Genomic DNA, 21,342 nt, shown 5'->3' on the forward strand with positions numbered 1-21,342 from the left:
ACACACAGATAAAGATACGTAATAGCTGTTCTAGGGGGTCTGCCTGTGATGTAGTCTCCCTCAGACATGTAGACAAAAACACAGACAGACAGACAGACAGACATTATCACAGACAGCCAGACAGATGTACTTACTGGTATCCAGTGCATGTTGCGGGAAGCGAGAAATACCCGGAGACGCTGCCTCGCTTGGTCCTCCAGGATGACTGTGAAAGATCAAACATTACATATAGTGCCTTGTCATCATCCCTCGGGATCTCACACTGGTGACACTCCTTCTGTACTCTGTACTCTAATAACATTACATTATGCCTACACTACACACTTTTAGCATTACTGCTACATTCTACACACTAGTAGCATTACTCCTACACTATACTCTAGTAGCATTACTCCTACACTCTACACACTAGTAGCATTACTCCTAGTCCTCTAGTAGCTTTATTCCTCCACTCTACGCACTAGTAGCATTACTCCTACACTCTACACTCTAGTAGCATTACTCCTACACTCTACACTCTAGTAGCATTACTCCTACACTTTAAACTCTAGTTGCATTACTCCTACACTCTACACTCTAGCAGCATTACTGCTACAATCTACTCTCTAGTAGCATTACTCCTACTCTCTACACACTAGTAGCATTACTCCTACACTATACTCTAGTAGCATTACTCCTACACTCTACACTCTAGTAGCGTTACTCTTGCACGCTACACACTAGTAGCATTACTGCTACACTCTTCACTCTAATAGCATTACTCCTACACTCTACACATTACTAACACTACTCCTACACTCTACACTCTAGTAACATTACTCCTGCACGTTACACTCTAGTAACATTGCTCCTACGCTCTACACTCTAGTAACATTACTCCTACACTCTACACTCTAGTAGCATTACTCCTACACTCTACACACTGGTAGCATTACTCCTACACTCTACACACTGGTAGCATTACTCCTACACTCTACACTCTAGTAGCATTACTCCTACACTCTACACACTGGTAGCATTACTCCTACACTCTACACTCTAGTAGCATTACTCCTACACTCTACACACTGGTAGCATTACTCCTACACTCTACACTCTAGTAGCATTACTCCTACACTCTACACACTGGTAGCATTACTGCTACACTCTACACTCTAGTAACATTACTCCTACACTCTACTCACTGGTAGCATTACTGCTACACTCTACACTCTAGTAACATTACTCCTACACTCTACACTAGTAACATTACTCCTACACTCTACGCACTAGTAGCATTACTGCTACACTCGACACTCTAGTAGCATTACCCCTACACTCTACACATTAATGACATTACTCCTACACTCTACACTCTAGTAACATTACTCCTACACTCTACACTCTAGTAACATTACTCCTACACTCTACACTCTAGTAACATTACTCCTACACTCTACACTCTAGTAACATTACTCCTACACTCTACACTCTAGTAACATTACTCCTACACTCTACACTCTAGTAGCATTACTCCTACACTCTACACACCAGTAGCATTACTGCTACACTCTACACTCTAGTAACATTACTCCTACACTCTACACTCTAGTAGCATTACTCCTACACTCTACACTAGTAACATTACTCCTACACTCTACACTCTAATAACATTACTCCTACACTCTAAACATTAATGACATTACTCCTACACTCTACACTAGTAACATTACTCCTACACTCTACACATTAATGACATTACTCCTACACTCTACACTAGTAACATTACTCCTACACTCTACACATTAATGACATTACTCCTACACTCTACACTAGTAACATTACTCCTACACTCTACACTCTAGTAGCATTACTCCTACACTCTACACATTAATGACATTACTCCTACACTCTACACTAGTAACATTACTCCTACACTCTACACTCTAATAACATTACTCTTACACTCTACACTCGTAGCAGTACTCCTACGCTCTACACTCTATTGACATTACTCCTACACTCTACACTCTAGTAGCATTACTCCTACACTCTACACTCTAGTAGCATTGGTCCTACACACTACACTCTAGCAGCATTACTGCTACAATCTACTCTCTAGTAGCATTACTCCTACTCTCTACACTCCAGTAACATTACTCCTACACTCTACACTCTAGTACCATTACTCCTACACTCTACACTCCAGTAGTGTTACTCCTACACTATACACTCTAGTTACAACGATGTATTTTCAGCTTTATATTCCTTTTTTATTTTAATCTCTCTCTCTCTCTCTCTCTCTCTCTCTCTCTCTCTCTCTCTCTCTCTCTCTCTCTCTCTCTCTCTCTCTCTCTCTCTCTCTCTCTCTCTCTCTCTTCTTCCCCATTTGTTTGTCGTTGTAGTTTTCTTCCCATAATAGAGACACAGAATGTGAAATATGCTAACAAGGAAATTCCTCACTTTGCTACACGCGTCACTAACTGAGAATCTCAGATGACATCAGGTGCCGGCTATTTCCCGCGTGTTATTTAGATATTTCACTGATAAAGTCAAGGTGATTATGGAGATAAGATGTTTTCCTGTAGAAACCGTGTTGGTTATCTATCACTAATATCTCATAATCAACGTGAAATCTTAACTCAAGTAAAAGGTTTCTTAAAGTTTCCCCGGGTGCCGATTAAACGCTACCTGGATTGTCATTGGGAAGTGTATCTTTTCTTATTACATGCTGGAGAAATGTTGGTCAAATTTCAGTAGTTGGGAACCTTCACGTCTGATAATGATTTTTCAACAGTCAGACCAGTTTTGAGGGCATCTCGTCGACTCCTTTCAAGTCCCAAAGTGACTCGTCATCTGGACCTGTTGACTTAATCGGGTTTATATTCTCGAGACTGTGTATGACCTTGTCATCCTCACCTATTTGTATGTGATATATTTTTTTCGCGCCTAAGAACTAGTTCTACGACTCCGCCTCATTGAAAATGTCCTGAAATGTGTGGCTATGATGTCGTAAATTAAGAAACCTTTTTTCCGTGCATTATATAAAAAGGTTCGAACTGAATAACAGTATTCGAATTGTGTCATAAGGTCGAGTACATGGAGCCGAGGTTTCCTTAATGAGCCCCAGGCCAGCAAACACAGGCGTTTAGAATCTTCACAAAAGGGATCCAGGAACAGAGACGCAGAATATAGGACAAATGGCATTTCCCAACATTGGATGACAAGGACCATATAAACGATCGTAAACTGCCTATACTCTCGATATGAGGGTAATTTCATTCATAATGTCGATATAGACGTCATTTAAACAATTTACTCTCGACATGACAGTCCCTAACAGTTCTCCTATCGTCAACATAAGCGTTCTAACATTCCCTGATCTCTCGACATGACAGTCCCTAACACTGCTCGTATCGTCAACATAAGCGTTCTGATATTCTCAGGTCTCTCGACATGACGGTCCCTAACAGAAGTTGCCTTATCAATATGATCGTCGTATGACCCTCTCTGGTCTCTCGACATGAACGTCTCTGCATTGCCGACATGAACGCAGCCTAGTCTTTCATGACTGAGTTTATTCTTCACCTTCCACGAGAGCATGGAGAGAGATATTGCCTTTATATATGTCTTATCATCTGGGTTTCCACCCTATTATTCTTGAGGAGCAAGACTTCTCCATGAATCATATCATTATCTGAGAGATAACCACAACACGATACACCATCACCAGCTGACACGGAGCCTCACGCTGGGTCAAGCATTGGCGTTCAAGTAAACACCGGAGTGTACTGTAAACTATTGATTAGAAAAATGAGTTTACGGGGATGAAATGACTAAAAACCAGCTTCTACCTATACGAATATGAATAACGGTTGATGAGGTGTATATCAGAATGGTTTGTTCGTATGTGCTGTTGTTAGAAGGTTAAATTAGAATAGAGAGGAATTCAAACAACAGCAGAAGATTGGTCCTTTCGAGGCTGTTGTGATAGTGGAAGATATCAGAAATTCACAGATTATTGTTGGAAAAATGAGAAGGTATACAGATAATTCCCAGAAAATAATCAGCAGACTGTCACTATGACTCAGGGCGAAAATGATGTGTGTTATGAACTTGAAGCGAAGTCTTTATCAAGTAGATTCCTTTACGTATCTATATTCCTACTTTAATCACTCTATTTGGTATATCTTTCCATATATTAACAACCCTGTTGAAGAAAAAGTCCCCCTCATTCCGGGTAAAACGTTTTAGATTCAACACTTAGAGTGAAATGAGACGAATCAAGTCTTAAGAAGCCTCTTAGATTAAGATTATCACACCTCTGATAATTGAAACTACTTTTTTTTTCTTTTACATTAGAGAATCCAGTCAAGGACAGAAGTCCACATCAAGGCCGGGCCTTATTTGAAATATGGAGAGTTTAATGAAAGAGAAAAAGAAGAGACAAAGGAAAACATTTACGAATTCTGGAGGAAGTGAAAGCTTGTCTTTTAAAAAGTGCCAGGTCATAATAAATGGTAAAAACATTAGAAGATAGAGAGTTCCGAGGCTTTGAGGTGAAGGGAAAGAAACAGTTATCAAAATGGCACATCTTTAAGTTGCCAACGGCCACACAGTAATCATGTGATGCAACAGCTTGCTCAGTATTGCGTGGTTTAGCTATTAGTGAGGCCATACGAGTAGCCAGCTCTTGGGAACGAAGACCATAACAATACCTATGGAAGGAAAAAATGAACCAGCATTTCGGCGTAGGGCAAATGGGTCAAGTTTTGAAGTTAGCCTGAAAGAGTTGATAAGTCGGCCGCTTTCGACTCAACTCTGTCGTGTAAGGTTGGAGATTTAGAACCTCCCCAGATGTGAGAGCAGTACTCCATACAAGAACGAATCAATCCATAAACGGAGCTACTGTTCGGAAGCAAAGAAATTTCGACACCTAAACAGGACTCCTTGTTTCTTCGAGGCATACTTGGCTATTTCCGTAATGTGGGGATTCCAATATAGTAGAATGGATGTTACAGTAATACCATGTATGTTCATTGAGTTAAGAAGTGGAAGTGCAAAACCGTAGAGGGAGTGAGGAAGGCCTACGTCTGCCTCACTGAGATATCCTATCCAACTCTGAGTTTATTGAGGAACCTGTGTCAAGAGGAGATGCAGATTGCTTTAAAGAAGTAGGAGCAGAATTGACGGACGTAAAGGGATGCAGTGTTGAGTCGTCAGCGTATAAGTATATTACGTTATTTGTGGAAGAAAGGAAATCGTTGATAAAATGGAGAAATAGTGTAGCAGACAGGACAGACCCTTGAGGAACACCACTCTTAATAGAGAAAGAGGGAGAAGCTGATCCATCAAAAACAACCAAGATCGTCCAGAAATGGTAGATGTCAGAATAACGAAACGATAGTTAGAAGGGTTGGAACGGTCCCCTTAGGTATGGAATGTACCAACGCATGTTTTCAAGAGGGAAAACTTTTGTTTAAGCAGGAACGGAACGGACCAGAAAACACAGGTGCAAGTTGAGAGGCACACTGTTTCAGTATGCGATAGCTCACGGCTACATTCTCTCCATTCTTTCTAGGTATTTCCTCAAGTAGGGTGACCAAATCTAAACACAGTATTCAGAAAAGGAACTAACCAATGAATTGTAAAGAGTGACTGGAGTATTACAACGTGGGGCTCTTCGTGATTCTCTCTTTCTTTTCATTTTTCTATCTTGGGAATGTGGGTCTTATTCCATCTTGGGAATGTGGGTCTTATTCTAAAAGTAATCATCTTGATTCCCTTTATTTTGCTTTCATTGTGACTGCAACCCAATTCTTGTATTATCATAGCTAAAACCCATTCTTGAATGATCATAGTTGCAACCTCATTATTGCATAATCATAAGCACTGCCCATTACCACATTATCATAGTTATGTCTCCATTCGTTTAACTGTCTTTGCTACAGCCCAGGTCATGCATCATCACAGCTGCAACTACATTTTTGAATTATGAACAACCACATTCATGTATTATAATAGCTACAAACGCATTCTCTTCTTATCATACCCACTCCTGTGTCATCATAGCTACAACTCCAGTCTTGTCTTATCGTAGATACAGCCCCATTAGCTTGGGAACCATCCCTAATCCCATGAATCTCAGCCCAGGAACGATTACTGATCCCACATAAGTCTCAGCCAGGGGAAAACCATTCTTGAATGAACCCCATAATTCTCAGTCAGGGAACCATTCCTGAATCCCCATAATTCTCAGTCAGGGAACCATTCCTGAATCCCCATAATTCTCAGTCAGGGAACCATTCCTGAATCCCCATAATTCTCAGTCAGGGAACCATTCCTGAATCCCCATAATTCTCAGTCAGGGAACCATTCCTGAATCCCCATAATTCTCAGTCAGGGAACCATTCCTGAATCCCCATAATTCTCAGTCAGGGAACCATTCCTGAATCCCCATAATTCTCAGTCAGGGAACCATTCCTGAATCCCCATGATTCTCAGTTAGAAAACTATTCCTGAATTCCCATAACCACCAGCCAGGAAAGCATTCCTGAACCCCATAACTTTCAGCCTGGGAACCATTCCTGATACCCCGGTACCTCTCGGGTAAAGAAACATTCCTGGACCCCCATAACTCCCAGCCTAGGATGGTACCAGTCGTGGACCCCCACCTGACTTCAGTTTCGTACTCGTTAGATTGAACCAAACTATGATCCAATGAAACATTCTCTCTCCATAGAGGGGAACGTAATGTCCTTCTTAGTTTTAATTTTGTTAACAGTCTAATCCATTCCCATGTTCCTTGAGAGATTCACTTGAAACTGGTCAAATATCTTTCCTCATAGTTACCTGAAACTGTTCAGATATCTTTCCACATATTCACTTGAAACTGATCAGATATCTTTCCACATATTCACTTGAAACTGGTCAGATGTCTTTCTACACATTCACTTGAAACTGGTCAGATATCTTTCCAAATATTCACTTGAAACTGGTCAGATATCTTTCCAAATATTCACTTGAAACTGGTCAGATATCTTTCCAAATATTCACTTGAAACTGGTCAGATATCTTTCCACATATTTTCTCATCCTGGTTTTAGGAAGTCAAAAGTCATGCATGCCTAATTCTGGATGCTGTCCTGAAAATTGACTAAGATCAACATGACATGGCTGGTTATCTGGGTTTTTAGGCAGGGTCAGTAAGGCCGTCAACATCAAGTTATAATCATCCTCGTTGATAAGCTTGCATATCTTTTTGAAGAGTTGATGTTAATTGTGAGACCTCACGCAGCCTCGCCGTATGTTATTCCCTTAGGCTTACTGTGTGTATAGTTCTTGTTACTGCGGATATGGAGCACTACAAAGTAGTTAGGGGAGACTTTGAAATTCATCGAAAGTTCACTTTTCTTTCTTTCGTCTTTTATGACAAGTGAATTCATTTGAAGCAAATAAAAACTGGGTTATTGTTAGCACGATGCTATTTAGATACATAGAAATAATGATAATGTTAGATCAAATTATGTTTATTGTCAGTATGATATAATTGGCAAACGCGAAATCGCGTACACAGTCTGACGCCATGATAATAGAAAACGAGTTCTGCCTTGACTTCAGCTTGGGCCTCTGACCTAATTTTTGACGGTCAGGCCAAATTTCACTCCATTGTAACCGTGAGTCGTCCCGTCGTGCTGAAAGACCATAATGTCGTGCCTATGGGCCATACTGTCTTGCTGAAAACCCATTTCCTCGTGCTCAAGGCTCGTATCGTCGTGCTCTTGGATCATTTCGTCGCGTTCAAAAGACGTAACATTATGCTAAAGGGCCATTTTGTCGTGCTTCAGGGTCGCCCCATTGGGTTCTTATGTCTTTCCGTCGTGCTCAGGGATTAAGACTATACATCATAAAACGACACTTATTATTTGTTCTTAACTTTTCTCAGGCATATGCAGAACTTGATGTTTTTGTCACAGTATTTTATGGCTCAACAAATTCCTCATGATATCAGTGTATCATTCTGTTTACTGTCATAGTTAACAGGCTGCTGTTGGAGGGATGGTGGTGTAGGACATCCCCAGTATTCCGCAGTCTCACGTTGATGTACGATATTATATAGTTATTTCTAATGCTTTATCTGATATATGGGAGTGACCAATATCTATCTATCTATCTATCTATCTATCTATCTATCTATCTATCTATCTATCTATCTATATATATATGTATATATATATATATATATATATATATATATATATATATATATATATATATATATATATATATATATATCACCCCGTTTTCTTGTAGAAGAAAGAATACGGATAGAGTTTTCTTTCCCTCGCTCTGGTCTCATCCTCATCTTTCAAACCTTTGTTTCTGAGCGTACACCGTATCAGCACAGGTGGGTGAGGAGACATGCCGCCCACTCTTGTTTAATGTGTTTTCACGTCCCTGCGACAAGGTCGGTGAGTTCTCGCTTCCTGGAAGACATCCTTGTTTACCACCAAGGGCTGGGCGTCTCTCCCAGTGTATCAGCAACGAAGAGGCTCCCTCCATTCACCCATAGTACTCCTCAGCGGAAAACACGATTCCCTAGACAGTTGCCATAGCCCTTTATCTTTGCCTCTCTTTGCTGATAACTGAACAAGCTTATCTCGTCTGTAAGATAGTTGGACTGTGTGGACAACCGTCATGCTGATTGAGGCTAAGCGGAATACTTAAGGGTCTGTGACGAGGTTATCTACCGGAGGACAGTTCATGGGACAGCTAGGTAACAGAAGACATTATGGTCTGTGAGGAGGTTATCTGCTATTGGACAGTATATGGGACAGCCAGGTAATAGAAGACATTATGGTCTATGGCAAGGTTATCCTCTGGAGGACAGTGATGGCCTGATGGTCTTTGATGAGTTTATCTACTGGAGGACGACAGTAGGACCCAACATGACTAGGGACAAGGTAGTGAAGCAGGAGAGGCTACCTAGTCCGGAGGCTGGCCTCCTACAGGATGTTTTAACGTGTGTGTCTGACTATACTCATGACGTGAGCACACATACACTCCATTCTCATTACTCTCCCTCACAATACCTTCACCCCCGTGGAGAATGAACGTGGAAATATGTTGTGTGTGGTTCAGTAGCGGATGTGTGTAAACATGAATTGTTGTGTGTTGTTCAGTTGTGGATGTGTATGATATGCTGTGTATGGTTAGGTAGTGGATGTGCATAACATGATATGTTGTGTGTGGTTAAGTAGTGGATGTGTATAACATGATATGTTGGGTGTGGTTAAGTAGTTGATGTGTGTAAACATGATATGTTGTATGTGGTTCAGTAGTGGATGCGTATGACGTGATCTGTTGTGTGTGGTTTGGTAGGGAATGTATATAACATATGTTGTGTGTGGTTCAGCAGTGGATAAGTATAACGTGATCTGTTGTGTTTGGTTTGGTAGTGGATGTATATAACATGATATATTGTGTGTGGTTCGTGTGTGGTTCGTGTGTGGATGTGCATAACATGATACAAGACAGATACAGCTATACTCTGCGGACGAGATAACGTATGTCGACTGGGACATAAGGGGGATCGAATGTGTGTTTACTTTGAGTGGAACTTGATATCCCCGTGTGTCAGCAAACTGTCATGCCTTAAGAGTCGTAACGTCGTGTTCTTGGGTCGTGCCTTTGTGCTTCGAGGGTCATAACCGTGTAGCTTGAGGGCTGTACCGTCGTGCTTCGAGGGTCGTACCGTCGTGCTCAAGAGCGTCACAGTCGTCCACAGGAGCGGTAAATTCCTAGTCAAGGGCGGTACACTCATGCTTAAGGGCAGTGCCATCGCGCTCGATGGTCGTGCCATCGTGCTCCTGGGTCGTACCATTGTCCTTTGAGGATTATGTCGTCCAGCTCGAGGATGGTACCGTCATGCTTCGAGGGGTTGCCCCCGTCGTACTCAGGGGCTGTACAATCCTGCTTAAGGGCCATACACTCATGCTCAAGGGTCGAACCGTTGTGCTCAAGGAGTCAGTTTAAATTTTTTTTTATCACTCCGACTTAAGTTCTGCGTCGTGTAACACAGCAGTATAGTGACGAGAGTCAAGGTTGAGCTTAGGAGGGTGAACTGGTGTGTGTGTGAATATGCAAGGGAAAAAGTTATACAGAGAAAATAGAGATGAAGATCTATACACCATGTATGGATATAGGAAAACGCATATGGTGAAATGAGTATGAGAAATCCATATATATATATATATTATTTTCTTTTATTTTTATTATACTTTGTCGCTGTCTCCCGCGTTTGCGAGGTAGCGCAAGGAAACAGACGAAAGAAATGGCCCAACCCCCCCCCCCCATACACATGTATATACATACGTCCACACACGCAAATATACATACCTACACAACTTTCCATGGTTTACCCCAGACGCTTCACATGCCTTGATTCAATCCACTGACAGCACGTCAACCCCGGTATACCACATCGCTCCAATTCACTCTATTCCTTGCCCTCCTTTCACCCTCCTGCATGTTCAGGCCCCGATCACACAAGATCTTTTTCACTCCATCTTTCCACCTCCAATTTGGTCTCCCTCTTCTCCTCGTTCCCTCCACCTCCGACACATATATCCTCTTGGTCAATCTTTCCTCACTCATTCTCTCCATGTGCCCAAACCACTTCAAAACACCCTCTTCTGCTCTCTCAACCACGCTCTTTTTATTTCCACACATCTCTCTTACCCTTACGTTACTCACTCGATCAAACCACCTCACACCACACATTGTCCTCAAACATCTCATTTCCAGCACATCCATCCTCCTGCGCACAACTCTATCCATAGCCCACGCCTCGCAACCATACAACATTGTTGGAACCACTATTCCTTCAAACATACCCATTTTTGCTTTCCGAGATAATGTTCTCGACTTCCACACATTTTTCAAGGCCCCCAGAATTTTCGCCCCCTCCCCCACCCTATGATCCACTTCCGCTTCCATGGTTCCATCCGCTGCCAGATCCACTCCCAGATATCTAAAACACTTCACTTCCTGCAGTTTTTCTCCATTCAAACTCACCTCCCAATTGACTTGACCCTCAACCCTACTGTACCTAATAACCTTGCTCTTATTCACATTTACTCTTAACTTTCTTCTTCCACACACTTTACCATATTTTTTTTTTTTTTTTTTTGCTTTGTCGCTGTCTCCCGCGTTTGCGAGGTAGCGCAAGGAAACAGACGAAAGAAATGGCCCAACCCACCCCCATACACATGTATATATATACGTCCACACACGCAAATATACATACCTACACAGCTTTCCATGGTTTACCCCAGACGCTTCACATGCCTTGATTCAATCCACTGACAGCACGTCAACCCCGGTATACCACATCGCTCCAATTCACTCTATTCCTTGCCCTCCTTTCACCCTCCTGCATGTTCAGGCCCCGATCACACAAAATCTTTTTCACTCCATCTTTCCACCTCCAATTTGGTCTCCCTCTTCTCCTCTCCCGTTCCCTCCACCTCCGACACATATATCCTCTTGGTCAATCTTTCCTCACTCATTCTCTCCATGTGCCCAAACCATTTCAAAACACCCTCTTCTGCTCTCTCAACCACGCTCTTTTTATTTCCACACATCTCTCTTACCCTTACGTTACTTACTCGATCAAACCACCTCACACCACACATTGTCCTCAAACATCTCATTTCCAGCACATCCATCCTCCTGCGCACCACTCTATCCATAGCCCACGCCTCGCAACCATACAACATTGTTGGAACCACTATTCCTTCAAACATACCCATTTTTGCTTTCCGAGATAATGTTCTCGACTTCCACACATTCTTCAAGGCTCCCAGAATTTTCGCCTCCTCCCCCACCCTATGATCCACTTTCGCTTCCATGGTTCCATCCGCTGCCAGATCCACTCCCAGATATCTAAAACACTTCACTTCCTGCAGTTTTTCTCCATTCAAACTCACCTCCCAATTGACTTGACCCTCAACCCTACTGTACCTAATAACCTTGCTCTTATTCATATTTACCCGTTAGCGAGGTAGCGCATATATATATATATATATATATATATATATATATATATATATATATATATATATATATATATATATATGAGTAATGTGGCAGTTGAGGGAATAATTGGTATACATGGGGTGTTCAGTGTTGTAAATGGAAATGGTGAAGAGCTTGTAGATTTATGTGCTGAAAAAGGACTCGTGATTGGGACTACCTGGTTTAAAAATTGAGATATACATAAGTATACGTATCTAAGTAGGAGAGATGGCCAGAGAGCGTTATTGGATTACGTGTTAATTGACAGGCGCGCGAAAGAGAGACTTTTGGATGTTAATGTGCTGAGAGGTGCAACTGGAGGGATGTCTGATCATAATCTTGTGGAGGCTAAGGTGAAGAGTTGTATGGGTTTTCAGAAAAGAGGAGTGAATGTTGGGGTGAAGAGGGTGGTGAGAGTAAGTGAGCTTGGGAAGGAGACTTGTGTGAGGAAGTACCAGGAGAGACTGAGTACAGAATGGAAAAAGGTGAGAACAATGGAAGTAAGGGGAGTGGGGGAGGAGTGGGATGTATTTAGGGAATCAGTGATGGAGTGCGCAAAAGATGCTTGTGGCATGAGAAGCGTGGGAGGTGGGTTGATTAGAAAGGGTAGTGAGTGGTGGGATGAAGAAGTAAGATTATTAGTGAAAGAGAAAAGAGAGGCATTTGGACGATTTTTGCAGGGAAAAATTGCAATTGAGTGGGAGATGCATAAAAGAAAGAGACAGGAGGTCAAGAGAAAGGTGCAAGATGTGAAAAAGAGGGCAAATGAGAGTTGGGGTGAGAGAGTATCATTAAATTTTCGGGAGAATAAAAAGATGCTCTGGAAGGAGGTAAATAAAGTGCGTAAGACAAGGGAGCAAATGGGTACTTCAATGAAGGGCGCTAATGGGGAGGTGATAACAAGTAGTGGTGATGTGAGAAGGAGATGGAGTGAATATTTTGAAGGTTTGTTGAATGTGTTTGATGATAGAGTGGCAGATATAGGGTGTATTGGTCGAGGTGGTGTGCAAAGTGAGAGGGTTAGGGAAAATGATTTGGTAAACAGAGAAGAGGTAGTAAAAGCTTTGCGGAAGATGAAAGCCGGCAAGGCAGCAGGTTTGGATGGTATTGCAGTGGAATTTATTAAAAAAGGGGGTGACTGTATTGTTGACTGGTTGGTAAGGTTATTTAATGTATGTATGACTTATGGTGAGGTGCCTGAGGATTGGCGGAATGCGTGCATAATGCCATTGTACAAAGGCAAAGGGGATAAGAGTGAGTGCTCAAATTACAGAGGTATAAGTTTGTTGAGTATTCCTGGTAAATTATATGGGAGGGTATTGATTGAAAGGGTGAAGGCATGTACAGAGCATCAGATTGGGAAAGAGCAGTGTGGTTTCAGAAGTGGTAGAGGATGTGTTGATCAGGTGTTTGCTTTGAAGAATGTGTGTGAGGAATACTTAGAAAAGCAAATGGATTTGTATGTAGCATTTATGGATCTGGAGAAGGCATATGACAGAGTTGATAGAGATGCTCTGTGGAAGGTATTAAGAATATATGGTTTGGGAGGCAAGTTGTTAGAAGCAGTGAAAAGTTTTTATCGAGGATGTAAGGCATGTGTACGTTTAGGAAGAGAGGAAAGTGATTGGTTCTCAGTGAATGTAGGTTTGCGGCAGGGGTGTGTGATGTCTCCATGGTTGTTTAATTTGTTTATGGATGGGGATGTTAGGGAGGTGAATGCAAGAGTTTTGGAAAGAGGGGCAAGTATGAAGTCTGTTGTGGATGAGAGAGCTTGGGAAGTGAGTCAGTTGTTGTTTGCTGATGATACAGCGCTGGTGGCTGATTCATGTGAGAAACTGCAGAAGCTGGTGACTGAGTTTGGTAAAGTGTGTGAAAGAAGAAAGTTAAGAGTAAATGTGAATAAGAGCAAGGTTATTAGGTACAGTAGGGTTGAGGGTCAAGTCAATTGGGAGGTAAGTTTGAATGGAGCAAAACTGGAGGAAGTAAAGTGTTTTAGATATCTGGGAGTGGATCTGGCAGCGGATGGAACCATGGAAGCGGAAGTGAATCATAGGGTGGGGGAGGGGGCGAAAATCCTTGGAGCCTTGAAGAATGTGTGGAAGTCGAGAACATTATCTCGGAAAGCAAAAATGGGTATGTTTGAAGGAATAGTGGTTCCAACAATGTTGTATGGTTGCGAGGCGTGGGCTATGGATAGAGTTGTGCGCAGGAGGGTGGATGTACTGGAAATGAGATGTTTGAGGACAATGTGTGGTGTGAGGTGGTTTGCTCGAGTAAGTAATGTAAGGGTAGGAGAGATGTGTGGAAATAAAAAGAGCGTGGTTGAGAGAGCAGAAGAGGGTGTTTTGAAATGGTTTGGGCACATGGAGAGAATGAGTGAGGAAGGATTGACCAAGAGGATATATGTGTCGAAGGTGAAGGGAACGAGGAGAAGTGGGAGACCAAATTGGAGGTGGAAAGATGGAGTGAAAAAGATTCTGAGTGATCGGGGCCTGAACATGCAGGAGGGTGAAAGGCGGGCAAGGAATAGAGTGAATTGGATCGATGTGGTATACCGGGGTTGACGTGCTGTCAGTGGATTGAATCAGGGCATGTGAAGCGTCTGGGGTAAACCATGGAAAGTTGTGTGGGGCCTGGATGTGGAAAGGGAGCTGTGGTTTCGGGCATTATTGCATGACAGCTAGAGACTGAGTGTGAACGAATGGGGCCATTGTTGTCTTTTCCTAGCGCTACCTCGCACACATGAGGGGGGGGGGAGGGGGATGGAATTCCATGTGTATCGAGGTGGCGGTGGGAATGAATAAAGGCAGACAGTGTGAATTGTGTGCATGGGTATATATGTATGTGTCTGTGTGTGTGTATATATATGTGTACATTGAGATGTATAGGTATGTACATTTGCGTGTGTGGACGTGTATGTATATACATGTGTATGTGGGTGGGTTGGGCCATTTCTTTCGTCTGTTTCCTTGCGCTACCTCGCAAACGCGGGAGACAGCGACAAAGCAAAATAGATAAAATATAATATATATACTTAGAAAAGCAAATGGATTTGTATGTAGCATTTATGGATCTGGAGAAGGCATATGATAGAGTTGATAGAGATGCTCTGTGGAAGGTATTAAGAATATATGGTGTGGGAGGCAAGTTGTTAGAAGCAGTGAAAAGTTTTTATCGAGGATGTAAGGCATGTGTACGTGTAGGAAGAGAGGAAAGTGATTGGTTCTCAGTGAATGTAGGTTTGCGGCAGGGGTGTGTGATGTCTCCATGGTTGTTTAATTTGTTTATGGATGGGGTTGTAAGGGAGGTAAATGCAAGAGTCCTGGAAAGAGGGGCAAGTATGAAGTCTGTTGGGGATGAGAGAGCTTGGGAAGTGAGTCAGTTGTTGTTCGCTGATGATACAGCGCTGGTGGCTGATTCATGTGAGAAACTGCAGAAGCTGGTGACTGAGTTTGGTAAAGTGTGTGGAAGAAGAAAGTTGAGAGTAAATGTGAATAAGAGCAAGGTTATTAGGTACAGTAGGGGTGAGGGTCAAGTCAATTGGGAGGTGAGTTTGAATGGAGAAAAACTGGAGGAAGTGAAGTGTTTTAGATATCTGGGAGTGGATCTGTCAGCGGATGGAACCATGGAAGCGGAAGTGGATCATAGGGTGGGGGAGGGGGCGAAAATTTTGGGAGCCTTGAAAAATGTGTGGAAGTCGAGAACATTATCTCGGAAAGCAAAAATGGGTATGTTTGAGGGAATAGTGGTTCCAACAATGTTGTATGGTTGCGAGGCGTGGGCTATGGATAGAGATGTGCGCAGGAGGATGGATGTGCTGGAAATGAGATGTTTGAGGACAATGTGTGGTGTGAGGTGGTTTGATCGAGTAAGTAACGTAAGGGTAAGAGAGATGTGTGGAAATAAAAAGAGCGTGGTTGAGAGAGCAGAAGAGGGTGTTTTGAAATGGTTTGGGCACATGGAGAGAATGAGTGAGGAGAGATTGACCAAGAGGATATATGTGTCGGAGGTGGAGGGAACGAGGAGAAGAGGGAGACCAAATTGGAGGTGGAAAGATGGAGTGAAAAGGATTTTGTGTGATCGGGGCCTGAACATGCAGGAGGGTGAAAGGAGGGCAAGAAATAGAGTGAATTGGAGTCATGTGGTATACAGGGGTTGACGTGCTGTCAGTGGATTGAAGCAAGGCATGTGAAGCGTCTGGGGTAAACCATGGAAGGCTGTGTAGGTATGTATATTTGCGTGTGTGGACGTGTGTATGTACATGTGTATGGGGGGGGGGGGGTTGGGCCATTTCTTTCGTCTGTTTCCTTGCGCTACCTCGCAAACGCGGGAGACAGCGACAAAGTATAAAAAAAAAAAAAAAAAAAAATATATATATATATATATATATATATATATATATATATATATATATATATATATATATATATATATAAATAAATGACTGATCCTTCCTCGTATGGAGTACTGTTCTCACATCTGGGGTGGTTCTAGCCCTGTATCCTTACGTGACAGAATTAATTCGAAGGCGGTTCGTCGTATCACCTGTCCCAGGCTAACTTCAAAACTTGACCTCCTTGCCCTCCGTTGCACCGTCAATTCGCTTTCCCTCTTCTATAGGTATTACTTTTGTGTTTGTTCGTGAGAGCTGGCTGCTCATGTGCCCCCATCACTAGCGAGACCACGCAGTACTCGGCAAGCTGCTGCTTCAAATGATTACTGTGTGGCCGTTGTAATAACTGCTTCTTTCCCTACTCCTCGAAATTTTGGAACTTTCTTCCCTCGCATGTCTTTCCCAATAACTACGACCTTACACATTTTAAAGGATGAATATTTCACTTTCTCTAGAATTCATAGATAGTTTCCCTTGTGTGTTCTTTTTCCCTTTATTAACCTATATTCAGTTAAGGCACGACCTTGATGTGGACTTTAGTCCGTGACTGGAGCCTCCGAGGAAAACAAAAAAGACAGAGAGAGAGAGAGAGAGAGAGAGAGAGAGAGAGAGAGAGAGAGAGAGAGAGAGACTAGAATGCTGTGTGAACATGATGGCCCTCGTGGTTAACCTTGGCTGCTGCCTCTGAGGAGATGGGGGCTGCCAATTAATGTTTACGTGAAAGTGGACCTTCCATGGGACGTGATCTCCCATCTCCAGAACCCTCCCTGTTGTATGCCTTCCCAGACTTAACAGCACCTGTGTATGACGGGTGCCAAGGGGGGGGGGGGGACGTGGACCCTTAGTGTCCCGAGGGACGTTGGTATTCGTCTCCATTAACCACGTGAGCCCTACGGCACGACCGTTGGAGCACGATGGTGAAGCACTTGAGCATGACAGTACGACCCTTGATGATGCAACACGTGAGTACGTCGGACGATCCTGAGGTATGATGGTCTGGCCTATGACCTGACCCTTTAAAGGTCAGCTTATCATTACCCAAGGGTTGTACCGTTATGCTCAAGGGTCGTGACGACTTTGAGGTAAGTGACGGTTCTCGAGCAAAATTCGTCTACTTGCAGTTGATCTTCAAAACAGATTGGTGGTCAGGTATGAACATTTCATAAGTGTGGCAATACCTGGCACACTAAGATCTGTTCTAAAAGCTCATTTTCGCCGTATGTTCCGTATAAACGGAGCACTTTATATATATATATATATATATATATATATATATATATATATATATATATATATATATATATATATATATATATATCAATCTGCTTTGTCGTTATCTCCCGCGTTTGCGAGGTAGCGCAAGGAAACAGACAAAAGAAATGGCCCAACCCACCCCCATACACATTTATATACATACACGTCCACACACGCAAATATACATACCCATACATCTCAATGTACACATATATATACACACACAGACACATACATATATACACATGCACACAATTCACACTGTCTGCCTTTATTCATTCCCATCGCCACCTCGCCATACATGGAATAACATCCCCCTCCCCCCTCATGTGTGCGAGGTAGCGCTAGGAAAAGACAACAAAGGCCCCATTCGTTCACACTCAGTCTCTAGCTGTCATGCAATAATGCCTGAAACCACAGATCCCTTTCCACATCCAGGCCCCACACAACTTTCCATGTTTTATCCCAGACGCTTTACATGCCCTGATTCAATCCATTGACAGCACGTCGACTCCGGTATACCACATCGATCCAATTCACTCTATTCCTTGCCCGCCTTTCACCCTCCTGCATGTTCAGGCCCCGATCACTCAAAATCTTTTTCACTCAATCTTTCCACCTCCAATTTGGTCTCCCACTTCTCCTCGTTCCCTCCACCTCCGACACATATATCCTCTTGGTCAATCTTTCCTCACTCATTCTCTCCATGTGCCCAAACCATTTCAAAACACCCTCTTCTGCTCTCTCAACCACGCTCTTTTTATTTCCACACATCTCTCTTTCCCTTACATTACTTACTCGATCAAACCACCTCACAACACATATTGTCCTCAAATATCTCATTTCCAGCACATCCACCCTCCTGCGCACAACTCTATCCATAGCCCACGCCTCGCAACCATACAACATTGTTGGAACCACTATTCCTTCAAACATAGCCATTTTTGCTTTCGGAGATAATGTTCTCGACTTCCACACATTCTTCAAGGCTTCCAGGATTTTCACCCCCTCCCCACCCTATGATTCACTTCCGCTTCCATGGTTCCATCCGCTGCCAGATCCACTCCCAGATATCTAAAACACTTTACTTCCTCCAGTTTTTCTCCATTCAAACTTACCTCCCAATTGACTTGACCCTCAACCCCACTGTACCTAATAACCTTGCTCTTATTCACATTTACTCTTAACTTTCTTCTTTCACACACTTTATCAAACTCAGTCACCAGCTTCTATACATACATACATACTCCAAATGGCGTCCTAGCTTCGTCTCTTCGATGTATATCAACTGACTGTTATATTTCTCTCTTGTGTCTCCCCTGATGATGTGTTTATTACACGAGAGTGCACTTGGGAACTTTTCGTGTTTCATTTTTCCCCGTGGACTCATAGGAATATCTTGATCGCGCGCAAAAATTGTGATACTTTCCACCATACATACATACATAGAGAGAGAGAGAGAGAGAGAGAGAGAGAGAGAGAGAGAGAGAGAGAGAGAGAGAGAGAGAGGATGTAAGGTATGTGTACGAGTAGGAAGAGAGGAAAGTGATTGGTTCTCAGTGAATGTCGGTTTGCGGCAGGGATGTGTGTGATGTCTCTATGGATGTTTGATTTGTTTATGGATGGGGTCTGTTAGGGAGGTGAATGTAAGAGTTTTGGAGAGAGGGGCAAGCATGCTGTCTGTTGTGGATGAGAGGGCTTGGGAAGTGAGTCAGTTGTTGTTCGCTGATGATACAGCACTGGTGGCTGATTCGGGTGAGAAACTGCAGAAGCTGGTGACTGAGTTCTGTAAAGTGTGTGAAAGAAGAAAGCTGAGAGTAAATGTGAATAAGAGCAAGGTTATTAGGTACGGTAGGGTTGAGAGACGATTCAAGTGGAAGGTAAGTTTGAATGGAGAAAAACTGGAGGAAGTGAAGTGTTTTAGATATCAGGGAGTGGATTTGGCAAAGGATGGATCCATGGAAGCGGAAGTGAGTCACAGGCTGGGGGAGGGGGCGAAAGTTCTGGGAGCGTTGAAAAATGTGTGGAAGGCGAGAACATTATCTCGGAAAGCAAAAATGGGTATGTTTGAAGGAATAGTGGTTCCAACAATGTTATATGGTTGCGAGGCGTGGGCTGTAGACAGGGTTGTGCGGAGGACGGTGGATGTGTTAGAAATGAGATGTCTAAGGAAAATATGTGGTGTGAGGTGGTTTGATCGAGTAAATAATGAAAGGGTAAGAGAGATGTGTGGTAATAAAAATCGTGTGGTTGAGAGAACAGAAGAGGGTGTATTGAAATGGTTTGGTCACATGGAAAGAATGAGTGAGGAAAGATTGACAAAGATGATATATGTGTCAGAGGTGGAGGGAACGAGAAGTGGGAGACCAAAGTGGAGATGGAAGGATGGAGTGAAAAAGATTTTGAGCGATCGTAGCCTGAACATGCAGGAGGGTGAAAGGCGTGCAAGGAATAGTATGAATTGGAACGATGTGGTATACCAGGGTCGACGTGCTGTCGATGGATTGAACCAGGGCCTGGATTTGGAAAGGGAGCTGTGGTTTCGGTGCATGATACATGACAGCTAGAGGCTGGGTGTGAACGAATGTGGCCTTTGTTGTATTTTTCCTGGCGCTACCTCGCGCATGTGCGGGGAAGGGGGTTGTCATTTCAAGTGTAGCGGGATGGCGACGGGAATGAATAAAGGCAGACAGTATGAATTATGTACATGTGTATATATGTATATGTCTGTGTATGTATATATATATGTATAAGTTGAAATGTATAGGTATGTATATGTGCGTGTGTGGACGTGTATGTATATGTACATGTGTATGTTGGGGGGTTGGGCCATTCTTTCGTCTGTTTCCTTGCGCTACCTCGCTAACGCGGGAGGCAGCGACCAAGTATAATAGATATAGATAAATGAATATATATATATATATATATATATATATATATATATATATATATATATATATATATATATATATATATATATATTCGTGTACAGAAATCTAGATTGATTTTGTGATCTCGTAAGGTAATTGGTGAGGTTTGGAAGCACCACACACAACAGGGACGGAGGTATCGGTCTTACAGTGTGTGCAAGTGTTTATCACTGGCGTCAGTATCTGGATGTTGGAACCACCGTAGTATGCTTCGTGGTGAACGGAGTTAAGCGAGGAATAACTGTATAGTTACGGTGTGAGTCTGTCACCCTTTGAGCAAATTCATGTTCCCGACACAGACATTCCTCAGATTACCACTTTTGAAACTAAGATGGCATTTTCTTTTGGCTCTAGGGCTTCCTGTGTGGCTCTGGGGGGAGGCGTTTGTTCTTCTGAAAGGCTGAATCAGGAACCTTGCGTTCTCGATTTCTTGAACTCCGGATGACGAACTCGGGAAAGAGTCGTGTTGTAGGTGTGTGGCCATAATGGACTCATTTGTCCATCTGAGGGAAGAATATGTTGGCATGGGAGTGATTTTTGGCGTTAAGGGATGGATTTGTTGGCCTAGGACACATTTGGCGTCCTAAGGATGAATTTCAAAGTCTAAAGAATGAATTTGGATTCTTCAGGAATGTGTTCGACGGGAGTCGCGTTCAGAGCGACTTTTTGAAACGTCCTGGCTGGGGCTGACGCACTTGAATTCACGGGT

General features: G+C 42.9%; 1 protein-coding gene across 1 annotated transcript in view; it reads right to left on the reverse strand.

Annotated features, from left to right (window-relative positions):
- LOC139749314 (sodium/glucose cotransporter 4-like) overlaps positions 1 to 21,342 on the reverse strand; it is a 71,424-nt gene that overhangs the window by 40,388 nt on the left and 9,694 nt on the right. The window contains exon 3 of the mRNA XM_071663040.1: positions 135 to 205. Coding sequence (XP_071519141.1) covers positions 135 to 205 — 71 coding nt within the window. The remainder of the gene's footprint in view (positions 1 to 134; positions 206 to 21,342) is intronic.

This window comes from Panulirus ornatus, chromosome 7, assembly GCF_036320965.1.
Source record: "Panulirus ornatus isolate Po-2019 chromosome 7, ASM3632096v1, whole genome shotgun sequence".
In the NCBI taxonomy this organism is placed as follows: domain Eukaryota; kingdom Metazoa; phylum Arthropoda; class Malacostraca; order Decapoda; family Palinuridae; genus Panulirus; species Panulirus ornatus.